Raw genomic sequence first — 16255 nt, 5'->3', positions numbered from 1 at the left:
AGAAATGATATCCCTAATTGCTGAAAGCAAGTCGCAGACTGAATTATAGCGCTGTTGGTACAAGTCTCAGCTGGGGCTGCCCAGCATGAATGGCATGCACGGAAAGTGCAAAGGGCTCAGATGCTGAACTCAGTTTCAGCTCCTGGACCAGAATATTTTATTTATGATGATGGCATTTTCTTCTCCACTCAGAGCAGGGATATTCACCAATAGTAACATCAGATTTAAGCAAAGATGAAACTATCAAATATTATTAAGGACTTAAATGTCATTTTTTGCAGTGACTAAATAAAATATCCTTAAGTGCTTGTGCCCTCCCTCCCTTTCTCCTTCTAGCCCCCTTGTCTGTTTCTTCCTAATTTTATTTCTCCTCTTTTTCCCTGCACTGCTCTCTGCAACGTTTTAGTTTCCACCCTTTCTCAATTTCCTTCCATAACATGACATAGCCAACATTTTAGCTCCTATTTCAAAGATGCTAACAGGGTCAACAGGATTCACGCTTCTGAAAGCCTTTTTATCAAACTGTCTGTAGATTCAGGGGTTGAGCATAAGACATTTTACCAGCGTTATTGTACTGCTATATAGCAGGACAATTGCCCATTATCTTGTATGCCACAAGAGACAGATGCATAAGCACATAGACTATAGTAGATAATAGATAGATTTCCACCTAGAGATGCTATGTGCTTGCCACACCTGCTGCATTGTAATAGACAGGTCCGATCCCAAAGCTTAGAGTTGCAGATGGCTTGAACCCAACTCACCTAACACTTGTCTAGACAAATGTGCTTCTAAAATTGCTCTTAGCTTGGACACCGTCTAATCCCGGTAAATTGTGTTAGCTAGCCTCATTAAAACCCAAGTTCATTTTAACCAGATAACATGCATTAAAATACAATCTGAACCACACAAGCCTGGGCTTTAAAATGTGTTACCTAACATGTATTGTTCTCGCAAAGTACCTACTTTATATTTTAGATTGGACACGGCCATCCATCTTGATGGGTTAAACTGATTTATTTTTCAATAATGTTGGTTCAATTGAGTTAACAAGATCAAAAGCTCCCAACACTCATTAAGTTGCAGGCTAACGCACTTGAAGGCATATAATCTGGCTGTGCTTTGCGTTCCAAGTGGAGAGCAGCCCAAGTTTCAACTTGAAGGGCTGGGTGCGTACTTACGGCAGGGTGCCCTTTTCCTACCAGCCTCACCACAGCCACTGGGGCAGCATCCCACCCAGCACCCGCCCAGAAATTAGGCCGGGAGGGCATCTCCTTCCATCGTAAAAGCTACACAACGAGCACCGGCCTTTGAAAGCCGCGGTCCGAGGGAGAGCAGAGGGTTCCCTCGGCCAGGAGCAGACCTTCACGGGCCCTCGGCGTGCCCCACGCCGGCAGAGACGGTGACTTCTACCGGTTCGGGTGATAACGAAGCGCATCCCCAGAAGACCGCAACGCAATAGCCTGGGGCGCCCACACCCCTGGCTGGACGCGGTGTATTCGGTCCCCCCTCCACAGCCAACAAGCCTCTTCTGTGCTGCCCCCGTCCTAACGGCTCCCGGCGGGGACTGCCACATCGCTGCCTCCGCTCGGGACGCGCCCGGAGACAGCCCGCGTCCCTCGGCCCGGCCCCAGCTCTCCCCGCCTTCCCCCCTCACGCCCCCGCCGCCGCTTCCTCTCCCGCCCGCCTCACCCCGGCAACCGCCCGTCCCGCCGCCCGGGGAAGGGCGGGGGCGGCTGCGGCGCGGGGCGGGCGGGGGCGCCGCTGGTGCTGCGGGGCTGGCGGGGGCCCGACTCTGCCGCCTGCCAGCGCGGGCAGGGCCGGCCGCCTCCCCCCGGCCGCGGCGCGGGGCTCCCCTGCCCTGCCAGGCTCCTCCTCCTCCTTTCTCTCAGCGCACCCTCCTTCCCTCCCTCCCTCCCTCCCTCCTTCCCTCCCTCCGCCGGTGTCCGCAGCCCCTCGCCGGACTTTCCTTTCACTCCTCCATCTCCTCGGCGCTGCTCTGCCCCACTCGCCGTCCCCGCCGCGTCTGGCTCTGCCGGGGCAGCCCGTGGAAGGGGGGGCGGGACGGGGCTATGAGCCGGGCGGCGGCGGGGAGCCGAGCAGCAGCTGCCGCGGCGTAGAGCTCCTTCTCCGGGCGGGGCCGGGGCTGTCCCGCTGCGTCCGGCGGCTCCGAGGGGCGAGGGGGTTGCCCCGGGGCCGGGGCGAGGGGTCTGTCCCCGGAAGCCAGGGGGAGCGGGGGTGGCGGCTGGCGAGCGCCGGGGGGTCGCCCCCCCATGTGTGACATGATCGACTCGCAGTCCGCCGAGAAGATCAGCAGGATGAAAAAGTTGCGGAGAACTTTATCGGAGAGCTTCGGCCGAATAGGTGAGTTCCGCACCCGGACCCCGACGGCGCTGCCCGGCGCCCCGGGCGGGGTGGGGGGTCCCGGCGGCGGAGGGTCGGGAGGTGGCTTCGTTTTCGGGCTGCCCCGTGCCCGCCGCCGCCGAGCAGCCGGGCAGGGGCAGGGGCAGGGGCGAGGGTGCCCGGCGGTGGCGGGTGAGGCGGCCGCTGGGTCCCCTGTGCAGCGGCGGGGCGGTAGGTTGAGCGCTGCGAGGCTGGAAACACCCGCGCCGTCGCCGTGCCCGAAAAACGTTTCTTTGGGAAGAAAGCTGAGGAAAGTAACAGCGCTTTCCCGGCAGTGCGTGTGCAGCCCGGGCAGTGCTGCGTGGGTCTGTAATGGAGTTAGCCCAAAATAGGGTAGAAAAAACAAACTATAAATCAGAGTTGGCTGGCGTGCCTCCATTGCCAAAGAGAAACCTTGGCAAAAAGCAAATGGTTATTTTCGCTTTGCTGCAGGTCTGGTAATTTATTTTTTGTTCAGGCTGCACGTTATTTTAAGTTGAGGCATGAGATGCTGAAGCAGATAACGGCTGCCCAGTGATTTAGGAGGCCAGACAAAAGAAGTCTGTCTGTCATCTGCTGCGAAGTCTTGGCGTTCTTTCACTGACATAAAGCATCCTGAGGTAGCGTTATCTGAATGCTGCTGCCGAGTGTGTTATCTCCCAGTATCACCACATCGCGTTTGGTTTTGACACCAGTTTATTTTGCAGTTGTATTTGTTACTGAGAACAATGCTGAAGAGTTCTTGTCTGCTCGGACTGGTGTTTCTCTTGGTCTTTGGCGCAGTACTTTGCTTAATTCACTGTTTAGAGTGTTAGTTCCCACTGACGGCATCACCATGCAGCTGAGTAGGGAGAGAAGGTAACTCGGAGGAGGTGGTTGGTACCCCCGAGCTGGCTGGGCAGAGCAGCTGGAGGTAGTGCCGGAAGGCCGGGCAGCGGCCGGGATGGGTGAGTGGTTGCAGCAGCCCCCATCCTTGCAGACCTTCTGTAGCACCTACCCGGTAAGGGCCCTTCCACAGCCCTCGCCCATCGATCGTCCCATCGGGGCATTTTCCTTTACGGTTGGTCTGGCTGGCGTACATGGGTCAACTTTCAGAGCTGCTTTGTCCCAGTGAGAGGACACAAAGTGCCTGCGCTGCAGCCGTGAGCTGTGACATTTGGTTCTCCCTCCATATCCTTACCAATGAGGTGCATTACAGTACATGGGCATTATCATTTTTCACGTGTTTTGCATGCATTCAAAGTATTACTTTTAGGTAACTTTTATTGTCCTACTGCAAGATGGAAAAGATTGAGAAGAGCTCATTTATATTTGTAAACTAGAGAAAGAGTTTCAAGGGTAAATGCCAAGTTTCAACTGTGAAACGAATGTCAAGTCACGCTTATAAATCTCTCTGTCCCCTTCTGAAAATAGCTTTTACCTATCATCAGTCTTAAGCTTCTAAAATGCATTTAACTTTTTTTGATTAGAAAAGAAAAAAAGCAGTCAGGTGCTTGGTCTGTCACGTTTGTGTTCTGTATACAGACACAGAGAGATACTCGTACAGAACTGTGGAAAGGTTTTACTAATGGTGGAAGTCATTAACAAAGAAAATATTTTGAATGAAGATGCTGCTTTGTTTAACAGTGACAGTCCCATTAATGCCTTTTAGGGAGCAAGGCCCCTCTGGCTGGTAATTTCTGCACGTTTTAGTTGGCTTTGTTGGATGATCCTATCTTTTTGTTACTTTTCACAAATTAACTAACCTTTTAATTTCCTTGGGAGCTTTGGTCTCATTTTAGGTACATAGATTGTTATGTCTTCCAGCTCCTCCAGTTCTTTGTGCCTGTGCACAGCTGTGTAGGAGTGTGGTCAGTGCCTGCCTGGTTGGTTGGTTCGTTTGTGGTGATTGTTTTGTGATTAAAACTCAGCTGCTACCAGCACGACTGTTCAATCTTCAGATGCTCTAATATTTTAACCGTCATTCTGCTAATTGCACTTTGAGCAGAAAACCTCAAATTTATCAGTATGAGGTTTGAACGTAGGCCACTCCCTGATACCTAGAACCACAGATAAGCCCAAGCAAAGTAAGCCTATGTTTAAAAGACTCTTAACTTGCATACCAGGAAATCCTCAGTTAAACTACGTGCTGTACTTTAACTCTTATATTGAAATGAAGGAGAGAAAACCAAAACCTCATTAGAAAAAGTCTTTCTGGGTATTTGTCACTCTGGTTTTACATCTCTTTTTCGGAAGAGCTGGTTCCTTGGTGAGATTAGCAAATTACTAATTTACTGTGTATCTAATCTGGAATTTTGTCAGTCATCTGTTCAGTTGTGATTTATTATAAATAATAATGATGATCTTTAAACTTTTCCTCTTCTGCTGGAATTTATCTTATTTCATAGGTTTAACTACACAGTATAGCACCATGAGCATAACCATATAAATGATACAAAAGTAACATGGTTTTTGAGTCAAATAATTAGCGAGTCAAACTTTTGCATGCCACCGCAGGGAACACCTGATGGCCATCCTTGGAACAGCAAGGCACTCCTAGGCATCCCCTCAGCGTTGGCGCTATCCCAGCTGCCAAATACAGTTCTTCCAATTCTGCAAGACCCCTTCATTTTGATACTAAAGTTTACGTTAGCCTGTTGGATAAGAGTATAAGTTGGAAATGTATCCTAATTGTCTTTGGCTATGTTTTGGGATTTTATTTTTTTTTGCCAGGCCTTGCAGGTTAATACTCACTAAACTACTTTCAAAATCACATTCTTCCCACAAAGTAATCCTTTGTATTTGAGAGGCTATATCAGCAATGAATTTATAAGGTGATTTATTTTTTACAGTGTGCCACAGTATGTGAAGTAATGTTTGAAGCTATTTCCTCAGCATCTTTAGAGGAGGAGGTACCCTTAAAACCATCTTAGTTATCCCTGGGGCACAGCAGAGGACCAAAGGGTACCAACAGCAGCTTCAAGTAGACTTGGCCCATTTTCTTAACTGTGAACAGATGCTTTCCAGTGACTGGCAGAGGGTGATGAAGATCTGGCTCATCCTGCAAAGTCGTGATCTGTCCCAGAACTGTTAGAGTACCTAGTACTGAGAATGTCTATTTTGCTGAGCTGATAGATGTGACGTGTGAAATTGTCCATCTCTGAGCCTCCATCCTGAGCATTTGCCTCATCCTATGTGCAAGGCTGGTGAAGGACGACACAGCACTGTGGTGTGTTGGAGGAAATACATATGGCCTATGGTGGTAAACTGAAGTTTATATTCTTAAATAGACAGGGTGGGTTTTAACTGCAGAAATTACATGCTCACGTTATAGAAAAATGAACTATCTTTGCAGCTAAGGCACCCTTTCTCCTGGCAGAAGTTTTCTGGTGTTTCAAAGAGTGTCCCTCTTAAAATTCAGCTCAATGTAAAGAACTTACCATTACTAAGAATCTGAAAAATTTCATAATTCTTTTTATCGATAGGTTTCTGGCAGCCTGTCCATTTTTATACAAACATCCAAATTACTTTAAAAACTCTGATTTCCTTGCTTACATACTGCGTTGCCTATATAAATGAACACATACTGTATGTTAACGAACTTTTAGAGATTCAGTTGACTCACTGTTTATTTTAGCATTTAAACCTTTACTAGATTTGGTTCTTCATTTCATGCTTTGATGATTATGTAATTATAATTAATAATGAGTAATTTTATAAAATTATCATCCTCTTTTAGTTATGTAAAGAGTTCTTGGCTATGCATTTGTTGAAGTTCATATAGTACCGAAATCATATTTGAGATCTCTTCAGCTCATGCCATTTAACGTCTGTTTTCTTATGCGATCTCTTTAGTCAAAACCTAACACTGGGGTAGAAAGAAAGGAAGGAAGGAGGAAAGAAAGAGAGAAAACATTGCTGAGATGGCTCACAGAGCAGGGAAAGCAGTCTGCGGCCCTTGTGAGCATCCCTGGGCTTTGTTGCTAGCTCCTCACTATTGCAAAGGTTATCTCCACTAATCTCCTCTAATGTACACTCACATAGCTCACATACCTGAGATAATGAGAAGTTCATTTGTAAACAGTTTATTTTGTGTTTTTTAAGTTCACCAAAGCTTTTTTTAACAGTTTAAAAAGAAAAGGATTGCATTGATGAGGAAAAAAAAAAATCTATTATAATTTGTTGTATAAAATATGCTGGTTCGATGATTTTTTTTGAAGATGCTATGTGGTGAATTGGTTGAGAGTGAAATTATTATTAAACAGAGTCTGATTAAATGAGTGGCCAGAACTCTCGTATTCTTATTTTTGGAGATTCTTAAAAAACCTCCTTCAGTCAAAGGTAGAAGTTAAAGTAAAGACAAGCCAAAAATATGCAGTGGATCACATATTGAAACATTTCTTGTTGTTCTGTTACATTGTGAATTTTGTTTGGTTATCTGTTGTTTGGCTATTCCTGGAATGTTTTGGTCATGTGAAAATCTTGTGTTTTGGTAAGGGAGAAAGGTTTGTCAGCATGACCTAGGCATGTCATATATTAATTTATAGCTTGTATGTTGTTGTGACCTGAAAGGCAAATGAAAAGATTAAACGTGTTTTCTGAAAAGGTGTTCCACAGGTTGGGTTTTTTTCTTTCTTTCTTTTTTAATCTTTTCTTTTTTTTTTTTTTTTAATGTCCTGACTCATAGTTCTGAGTACTCAAGATTGGCAGTCTGAAAGCGTTTTGTTCAGCCTTCAAAACCATAAAAATGCATTTAATGGTAAAAATGTAAAATGTGTGCCTCAAATCTCCTCAGCAAAATCCCAGGGTTTGTTGTTTTGGGGTTTTTGTTTTGTTTTGTTACTGAGCATGAAATCTAGATGAGTAATGGTAAAACAGTAATCTTCGAAGATTTGAGGGCAGACGTGTTTCATGTCCCAAAGAAATGGGAATTTGAAAGCAAAGGAGGGCCGGACCATCCCTGCTTTTGTGTACAAGGAGAACTGGGATCTGTGCCTTGCTGCCCGTGGCAGAGGCGGTGGAGCTGCAGCACCCTTTGCAGAGGTGTCCTGCCTCTGTTATGCTTCTACGGTTTTGGTTTTTGTTCTTTTTTAAGCTGATAACGCTGTTGCTTCTGAAGACAGGGTTTGGAAGAGGTGGTGGTTTAGGAACTACTAGCAATTTGAAGGCAGAAGGAGCATCTAAAAGAGCAAAGATACTACAGGAGTATAGATCCTCAGCCACGCTAGGCGCTTAAGTATTTTTCTCTTTCAGAAATAAATGTGTTTTAAGTGTAAGAAGCATGCTGCTTAAGTGATGAAGAAGGAGTCTTCTGGGGCAGCACTGCACAAACTACGGTCATTCAGATGACCTCCCTCAAATTGCAAACCTTTGTGATTTAAACTGAAAAGAAATAGTGCAATCATCAATGCAGTGGTTTGTCTTATTTTAGCTCCTCAAGAGAAGTAAACGAAGAGCACTTGCAGGTCTCAGCAAGGGTACCCAGTCCCTGCTTGGTCTGGTTGTGGTGTACAGAGAAGAGGAACCAGTCTCGTACCTTCAGACTGACACAGTTCAATGGAGACTTGGAGAAATTAATTTTCTTTATGTTTCAATAAAGATATCCAGTATGCTAAAGGAAAAAAATTTCATCAGCTTAATCTTTGCTACATCTTCAGAACTATTCATGTCTATTTTCTTGCTTTACCAGTTCACATGATTTCTGCATGGTTTTCGTCTTGTTTGTTGATGAATTACTAGTTAACAGTGTAAGAAAGACAGAAATCTCTTCTGCTTTAGTGTAAGTCATATTGTAAAAAGAAAAAAAAAAAAAAAAGGATGCTACAATGCACACTATTTCACAAAGGTTTAGTACTTGACAAACTGAATACATGGTTAGGTGTTTATTATACTTTTTGAAGTTCAGTCAGGCTCTCCATAAAGTGTTTTCACGCTCACTAAGAATTAAAATAAAAAAACCCCTTGTGAACTCTTATTTTCTTTAACCTGAGAGGATAATATTTTTCATAAATATGTAAATTTGCTTTCTTGGAAACACACTGTGCAGTCCTACATTCCACTTACAGATTCAGATTTTGAATATAAAATTGTTATTCATGCCAGCCTGTTCTTTCCTATTATAACAGGAAAATGCTGCTCTCTTTTTCTCTTTTCTGGTGTTAGTTACTTTGTGGTTATTGAAATGCAGTACAGGTAACTATTTCTTTTTTCCTTTTATTTTAAAGCCTTGAAGAAAGAAGATAGCAGCTTTGATGAGGTAGGTTAAATATCTTTGTACCTTATGTAGTCCAGGTATGCCTTAGTGTTTCTCAGTAGTGCTAAAAGAAACCCATAGATAGTAGTGTTGGGACGTGCATATGTGTTAATACATGCATATTGCTCGAACATATTTTTATTTTCCAAATAACTAGCAGATGAATTTGTTGGTCGAAGGCTCTGAATGATACTCCTGGAGTTTTTTGGAATATAATAAAATTGTGTGAGAAGTGGTCATTTAAAAGTGTTCCATGTAGAGGAATGTTGCATGTGGAGAAAATATTTATACAACTTTACCCATGGTAGTTCTCATAATTGTAGGCCTGTACTGTAACAGACAATGAAAAAACATTACTCTTGAGAGAACACCTTATGTAAAGTGCTGCTGCATTGGCTTCTTGCTAATATGTCAATTGAGATACATGCTTCTTATGAAATAAAAAAACCCAAACCAAACACCGCCACAAAACCAGCAGCCAGCTGTATTGGTAAAACTGAATCTTGATTATTCAGTGTAATCAGTTTGGGGTCCTGACTTATCTGCGATACACGTGTGTTAATTCGTAAAATACGCTGCTCACGATTTGTACTTGCTTTTACTTATGATCCGCTTTGAGAGGACCAGGTCAGTGTGAGTTGTCCTGCAGAGCAAGTTTATGCAGGAAGAGGTGCAGGTCTTGGTGTGATGACTTGTTATACTGTAGTCAGTGCTTGCCTTGTACTTCCCTCTGCCACCAGAGCTGGAAGGAAATGGTAGTATTTTGATGTGTTGATGTTACGCTTCTGGCATTTCTGTGTTTTCTTCTTCATTGCATGCTGTAAGATGAAATTCTTGGCTGATTACAGCGAGATAGCTGCTGTGTAATGCCAGATTCTAGAATAAATAAATGATGATGTAATGTCCTTGATACTGGATCAAATCAGGCTTCATCTCTAAACAGATCACACTGAATTTTACACCCCTCTGCACAAATTCAGTAACAGCAATATAAACGTTTTGTGCTTTTCTGACGTGTCGCAGAGAGCTGTAACTTGATTCAACCCCTCTCAGGTCTGCAGTGAAGGTCCTGGAGTTGGACTCTGTTTTCAGGAACTCTTGTCGGATCATGCGGTGGTCCTGACTATGGTATTTCTCTTTTAACACTGGTAGAACTTGATTCCTTCCTAAAAGTTACACCTGTGCAGATACGTGGTTGGTAGACTTTGAATCCTTGTTTAACAAATCTGGTCTGGTTTTATCCAGTACTTTCTTCTGAAGGCTCCAGTGGTATATCTGTGCTATAACCTACCCAGTGTTAAATTTGATACAGAATTTGAAAGGATCTATTAAAAATGCTGTCTTATGAAGATGGCAATTTTTCTGTCCCCTCCCCTTCCCCAGGACTGTTTATCTACGGGTTGTATGTATATTCTTTAAACCTGGCTTTCTGTTTGACAAGGAGACAACTTGAACAAATTTTTATTTAAATTCAGGGGGGTTGGGAAAAAAAATCTTTCAAATATGTTTTTAATGGAATCTGACAGATTGTTGATATAAGCTACTGCAGAGGCAGTAAGAGAAGGCTAGTGGGAAGAGTACACAAAAGAATTTTCTTCCATCCCCTGTAAATAGGGAAGAGCTTGATATGACATTAGCATCAATCAGTTCCATAGTTTTAGGTGATGCTTCTTAGAAGAAAGAAAAGTGTGCTGAGATTTTTTGTTCTCCTTCTTAATGTCTTCAAACTCAATGCAATGGTTCTTGGTGATTATCTAGCCTAAAGTGTCAATCAGAGAATGGGCTGTACCATATATCACTTAAGTTCTTTCTTTTCAAACATCCTTCAAATCAGTAGATAAACCAGTCTTTACTAACAATAGTGTACCTGATTGTAATGACACATACTTCTAGGGGAGATGATATCTGTGAGGAGAGGAGCGGGTGCATTTGTTGGTCTCAGAAGGTTATCCTGAAAAACACTACCAAGAGCATACCGTGATATAAAAGGAAAGCAATCTAATCTTCTGGCTAGTATACGTAGTGTTGATACACCAGGGATGCAGTTATGAAGAGAGTTATGATGACAGTAAGTGGAAATATCATATGAGAAGGAGAGAGAGGAGGTAGTTGTCCAAGCACAGTTTTACTTCAACTGTGTGGGTCTCCTGCTACAAAAAAAAATGATATAGTCAACTATTGAAACATAAATTGCGTTTAACAAGCAGTATGTTCTCCCTGTACAGTTAGTGAAATGATACTCTTTCTCCTTTCATGGTGCTGATAGGTGCTGTGTATGTCTTCCCAAAGTGTGTTTCCCCTCTCCTGGAGGGGGGTTGGCCTGTGAAACGGAGCTTGACCAAGCAGCAATGAACTTGCAGGGGAGGACTCTGCGCTGAGATATCAGTAGAGGGGGGTGGCTTGTGCTTTGGCATTTCAAGTTGTGACCAGTAGCAGAAGCTGGCCAGCAGGGACCTGAAATCTCCAAGGGTGGAGGGAAAGTGGGGTGAAGAAGAAGACAACCTTTCTAAAGCCACAAGGTTTGGGTCGGCAGCTGAGTTAGTTGTCAGGTTATTCTGCATATTGTAGGCGCTACATCAGGACCTTACTTGTTTGTCCTTCAGGAATTAAGGAGAGGGTGGGGGGAAATGAGTTGCGTAGTGAATGTTACTCTACCTGCTTTACATTTGCACACAGTAGTTCAGAAATGTACAGCACTGAAGGAAGGTGTCTTTCTTGAAGAGAAATAACTAAAAATTAAGTTATCAAACCTGACAGGCAAGTGCATCACCTAATTGTTTTCTGTGGGTTATGAAAATAATCCCTCTAGTAAATTAGGACCAAAAGAATCATGAACAGCAATGCTCATGAATAAGTTGCTTGTCAGAAAATATTTGTAATTGTTCCAGAAGTGTTTTAGGGATTTTTGTGGTGCATTTAGTCCTGCCCATGAGCTCAGAGCACAACAGTAGCATGAAGGAGTAGTGTGGGATTTGTCACCTTTTTGGTATCTGCTGTTGTGTTGCTTTGATTAAAATTTTGAATGAAAAAACTCTTTTCTGTAAATGCTGCTGGGCTTTACTTCAGTCCATGAGAACATTTGAATTAATCCATTTAAAACCAATGATAGCCTATTCTTCTTCATAAGTTCTTACAACATATTCCAGAGACTTGGGTGAATAAATGAGTAGGATACAGACCACTTTTTGTATAGTCTTTCATTCAAAGCAGAAAAGTAGTACTGTCCTTTTTTTTTTTTTTTTTTTTTTAACTTTAGCCTTTTCCTTTTTGTCATACCAATGTTTACTGGTCACATTGTGGGAACTGGAACATGGTAGTACCAGTTCCAGTACCTACAGAAATCAGCAGGAAGATTCTCAGTATTTTCGATAGTTTGTGGATTGGTTTCTTCTATCATGAAATATCGTTGTTTGGGGGTGGGGTGCAGGCTGTTCTTGCCTGTTTTCAAAGTTTATTTATTTGAGTGGGAGAGAGTAAGGTATCTTCTCTGTGTCGTCTGATATGTTACCTGCTCTCTGAAGAGAGCAAACTTCAAAAAAAAAAAAAAAAAGAGTTGCCCTCCTTTTCAAAGCAACCTAAATTTCACTCTCTGAGAGTAGTTTCTGGCACAGAAAGCACCTGTTTCATTCATTTAGGCAAAGCACTGATTATCTACTCTGGATACCAAGACAGAAGATAAACACCTCTGAGGAGCAGCGCTAGATGCAAAGAGTGGTCTATAAACAAATGTTTGGTCCTTGAATGAACATTTTATTTGTGCTCCAGTAGTTTGTCAAAGTTTAGAGTAATAACTTCCAACTATGCAGGATTGCTTTGGTGTCTTTGGACTGTTAGTGTACCAAGACATATAGAACTTGTCCATTCTGTCTTACAATGTTGAAACTATTTTCTTTTTCACTCAAATGGGATCAAGATCAATAACATGGCTGAACTGCAGCTTATTTATTGGAACGACAGCCGGTGTTGATGTTAGGACTCATTGCAAGGCTGGTAACCTGTTCCTTTGGGTAGCTGCTTGCTGTTAGGATTTCTTTCTAAACTGTTGTCAGTCAGTCTCAAGCTGTTGGTACTTGTCCTTCTGCTGTTAGTGGTTTCTCTAAGCACTTAAATCATGGTATAAGAGCTTCAGTTATATGTATGCACACTAGATAATGTCAATGTCATGAAGAAATCAAAGCAAAATAATCTTAAGACACAAAATAAATATGAATTGCTGTAATTATTGCTTCGTATGTGGTGAGTTGTATTGCTGATGTATAGCTATGTTTTAGTGTTAATTTTGCCCAATATAAAGAGCACCTTTTTTTTTTTTCTTAAGGCCACCTTCCTTAGGAAATGAAGATATTGTGATTGTGCCTCCTGCATACATAATACTTTCTGACTCCACCCGGTAACTTTGAAGCTGGCCGATACTAGATGCCTAGATGCTTGGTGAGAAAGCATGTGAGCTGGCTGAGGGATAGAGATAAGAATCTCCTCTGATGGAAAAGCTGGAATGCAAGTTCTTGTGATTATAGGAGAATCTGGTTGGAGGTGTTATGAATACTCTGACCTAAGCAAAATCCTTAATACTCATTTACTCCTTACTACGTTTGGAGTCTCCGACTCTGAGGAAGCCAAATTTCATTTATTTCACTCATGGAACAACTTCTGTGTGTTTGAAGTGGAAGTGCATGAAAGGGGAGGGAGTTTTGCCAAGTTACTTCTTGATTCTGTAATGTACTTTCTCTCACAATCTCTCTCTTTCTCTCTCTAAAAAACCCCCCCCAAAAACCAAAAAAGCTACTCCCTCTGTGGGATGTTGCCATGAAAAATGGCTTGGTTTAAAGGACATATGTCTCTGGACCAGAACACTTGTGTAGAGAATATTTTGAATTTGGAGAGTTAAAGGAAAGCGTATAGTTGGAAAAAAGCAGAGCTCTGTAAAGAATGAAAAAGAGGAATTTGAATGCCATAATACACGAGGCACATAATACACTAAATAACATTTGTGTGTTTTTTAAAAAATTTTAGTTATAGTAAGTAGCTTGAGAGACAAGTGCATGTAGGAAGTATAAATATGGAACTCCATCTTTACCTTCTCCTCCGGCAGGAGAGGATCTGGATTGTGGGAGATGGAGGAGAGAGAAATCTAGCCCTCTTGAGACTCAGTGTTACTTTTTGTAGGACCTTTGAATAAACATTAATTATTTTGCTCCTGGGAGACTTAAAAGGATGGGGTTGGTGTGTGACAGGCTTAGGGAAGAGCCTGTGATACAAAGGATTTTGGAAGCCTGCTCATTGTCCTCCTCCTTGGGTGCGGTAATTCTTTATTGATCTAGGTACAGTAAAACTATTGCAAGCCATGGCTGAGCTGTCTGCTTCTTGATGACTTTGTTTATATTTGGGAAGCCGGAGACTGGTGACTGCTTTATGTTGTGACATGTGGTATGTTGTGATAGAGAATTTCCAGAGAAGTGGTCAGAGTAAGTGTCGTATGGATAATGTTTATAAATGGCCTGAATACCTTTGGGCTGGGGTGTAACCAGTGCTGAGAACTTGGGTTTGACTTAAGGTGTATGATGACTTAGATGCAGTTCTCATCTGCTTAATGCTGGGACAAGCACGGAGTGTGTGGTTATCAGTTGTGACGCATGACTGAAGGTGGATGGGAAAGAAATACAGGAAGTAATGCCAGAAAAATAAAACCCCCTAAAACTGAATTTGGAAAACAAATCTAGAAGTATAGATGTCAAAGCAGTTTCTAAATAGTTCCAGGGAACTGGGTCAGAAAATCTTCATCTGGTGGTTTAAGTTACTTTGCCAAATGTGTACAGAGGTGGTTCAAGTATCTTGAGAAATGATCTCTTCAGACTTATGTCATAAAGCAAATGAGAGGAAACATAATTCCAGGCAGAAGATAACAACTCCGCATTGGAAGTTGCTGCTTGTGAAGTGTTACTTGAGACGTGACACTGGCAAATGTTTTTTTTGGGGGGAAAGAGGGAGGTAAAAGCTCAGTAATGTAATCTGATGCCTCCTGCAGGAGGCCCATCTTCATTTATGCAATTCTTGGATTCCCAAGGTCTTTGTGTTGGACAGAGATTTTTCCAGTCTGCCACCTTGGGGAGGGAAGTGGCGATGGTGTTGTCTCATGACCCTTTCCATTACAGAGAAGATTTCCCAGGAGATGGTTCGGTGGGTTTGTGTTCCTACCTCTCCTAACCCCACTTCTTCGTCCCTCCAGTACTGTTCACTTACATGGCTGAGGGTTTGGTGTCAGTCTGGTGGCTCCCTAACAGCAGATGGCTTAGACATCAGCTTGCCCAACAGATTTACTGGTCTCTGCTGCCGTGTGCCATGTCTTTGAGGCCGTTCCAACAAACTATGAATCTGAAATGTGTCGCTAGTTCTCAGGTCTGGCGTGTGATGCTAGTGCATGTGCATTTGTAGCAGAATAGCATCAGCAGCACTTCAGGTCTTACAAAGCCATTCTCAGCTGCTTAAAAGGAATAATTGTTTCCTCTAGATGAGGAAAGGTGAGCCTGGGAATGAAGAGCATAGCTGGAAGAGAGCAAAACCTGCCATTCTGCTGGGGACTGGCAGCTTTTTATTGGATAGCTGTGGGACAGATGTGCCTTTCATCACTCTGTAAAAATGCTGGTTTGTCAACCTTCCAGTGGCTTAAAAAGACTCAACCCTTGGACAGCCTTGGTTAATTTCTTAGAGAATTACCAATATTTCTATGATGACCAGGGATTCATTCTATGATTCCTGTCACTTCCCTGTGCTGCGTTGTGCGTGGAAGAAAGTTGGGTTCTTGAAGACGTGAGACACTTCAGAACCAAGTCTAGGTGACCACAATGCAAGCTAGTAAGTAATTGAGAAGTGGCAGGAAAACCACCAAGAAAAACTGACTGTGGAATGGCTGCTCTGTTGTGTCCAGTTTTCAAGGCTTTGAAGCAAAATCTGAGACCACGTGGAAGGTTTTGAGATTCACTTGGCAGTGACTTTTTAGTCATTCAGAACAGGAATTGTTCTGAATGTTGGGGGATAAACCTGGGCTTTAGGAAACCAAGCTTTGAGAACCTTTCTGTTGTGGTTGGGCAAGAATTTAAATCTCTGAGCATCCCTTAAATTGTTGAGTGGCAGTGGTTTGACTTTTTGCCCCAGCCATCGATGTGAATCGAGGCATTCTTCTGCCTGGTGTGTTTGGTGACAATGCATCCATTTACCTTTCAGAAAGTGTATGTTATTTTCATGGGGTAAGAAAAATGGCTAAGCCAACTGTAAAACTGCTTACTCCCCTTCTCTGCCTTCTCTTCTCCCATATACACTGGATGGAAAAGGGTTCATGTTACTAGTTAATACGTATGTGTCCTTTGCTTAATTTTTCTTCAAAAGTGGATGGAGCAAAGGAGCAGAACTCTGTCTGAATCCATGTCCACAGCAGTGACTTGTGAGGACATAAAAAGCTCCGTTCTGATCTGCAGGCAAGAGTTTTAGGTATCAGAGAAGCATTGCAAAATGAAGGTGAATTTCCAAGCCTAATTCTCTCACTTGTGCATGTGTATTTTTGTGTTGGACATTTCTGTTGATCAGATGAGAGGATATATGCATTCCAGAGATGTGGAGCCTGAATGCAGGCTATTATTGTTTTGA

The 16255-nt window shown here is 42.9% G+C and overlaps 1 protein-coding gene across 3 annotated transcripts in view; it reads left to right on the top strand.

Annotated features, from left to right (window-relative positions):
- Positions 1–1707: 1707 nt before the first annotated feature.
- Positions 1708–16255, top strand: part of CDK14 (cyclin dependent kinase 14) — a 320956-nt gene continuing 306408 nt past the window's right edge. Inside the window, exons 1-2 of one of the 3 annotated variants that reach the window (XR_012834151.1) lie at positions 1708–2364; positions 8586–8617. Coding sequence is in view for 1 of the 3 variants with exons in the window: in XM_075746218.1 (XP_075602333.1) it covers positions 2274–2364; positions 8586–8617 (123 nt within the window). In the remaining 2 variants the exon portion in view is untranslated. The remainder of the gene's footprint in view (positions 2365–8585; positions 8618–16255) is intronic. The other 2 variants (XM_075746218.1, XM_075746221.1) reach the window with 2 other exon arrangements.

Source organism: Balearica regulorum, chromosome 2 (genome assembly GCF_011004875.1).
Source record: "Balearica regulorum gibbericeps isolate bBalReg1 chromosome 2, bBalReg1.pri, whole genome shotgun sequence".
Classification (NCBI taxonomy): domain Eukaryota; kingdom Metazoa; phylum Chordata; class Aves; order Gruiformes; family Gruidae; genus Balearica; species Balearica regulorum.
Note: the sequence above shows the minus strand (reverse complement) of the source record. Positions and strands in the feature narration are given on the sequence as shown.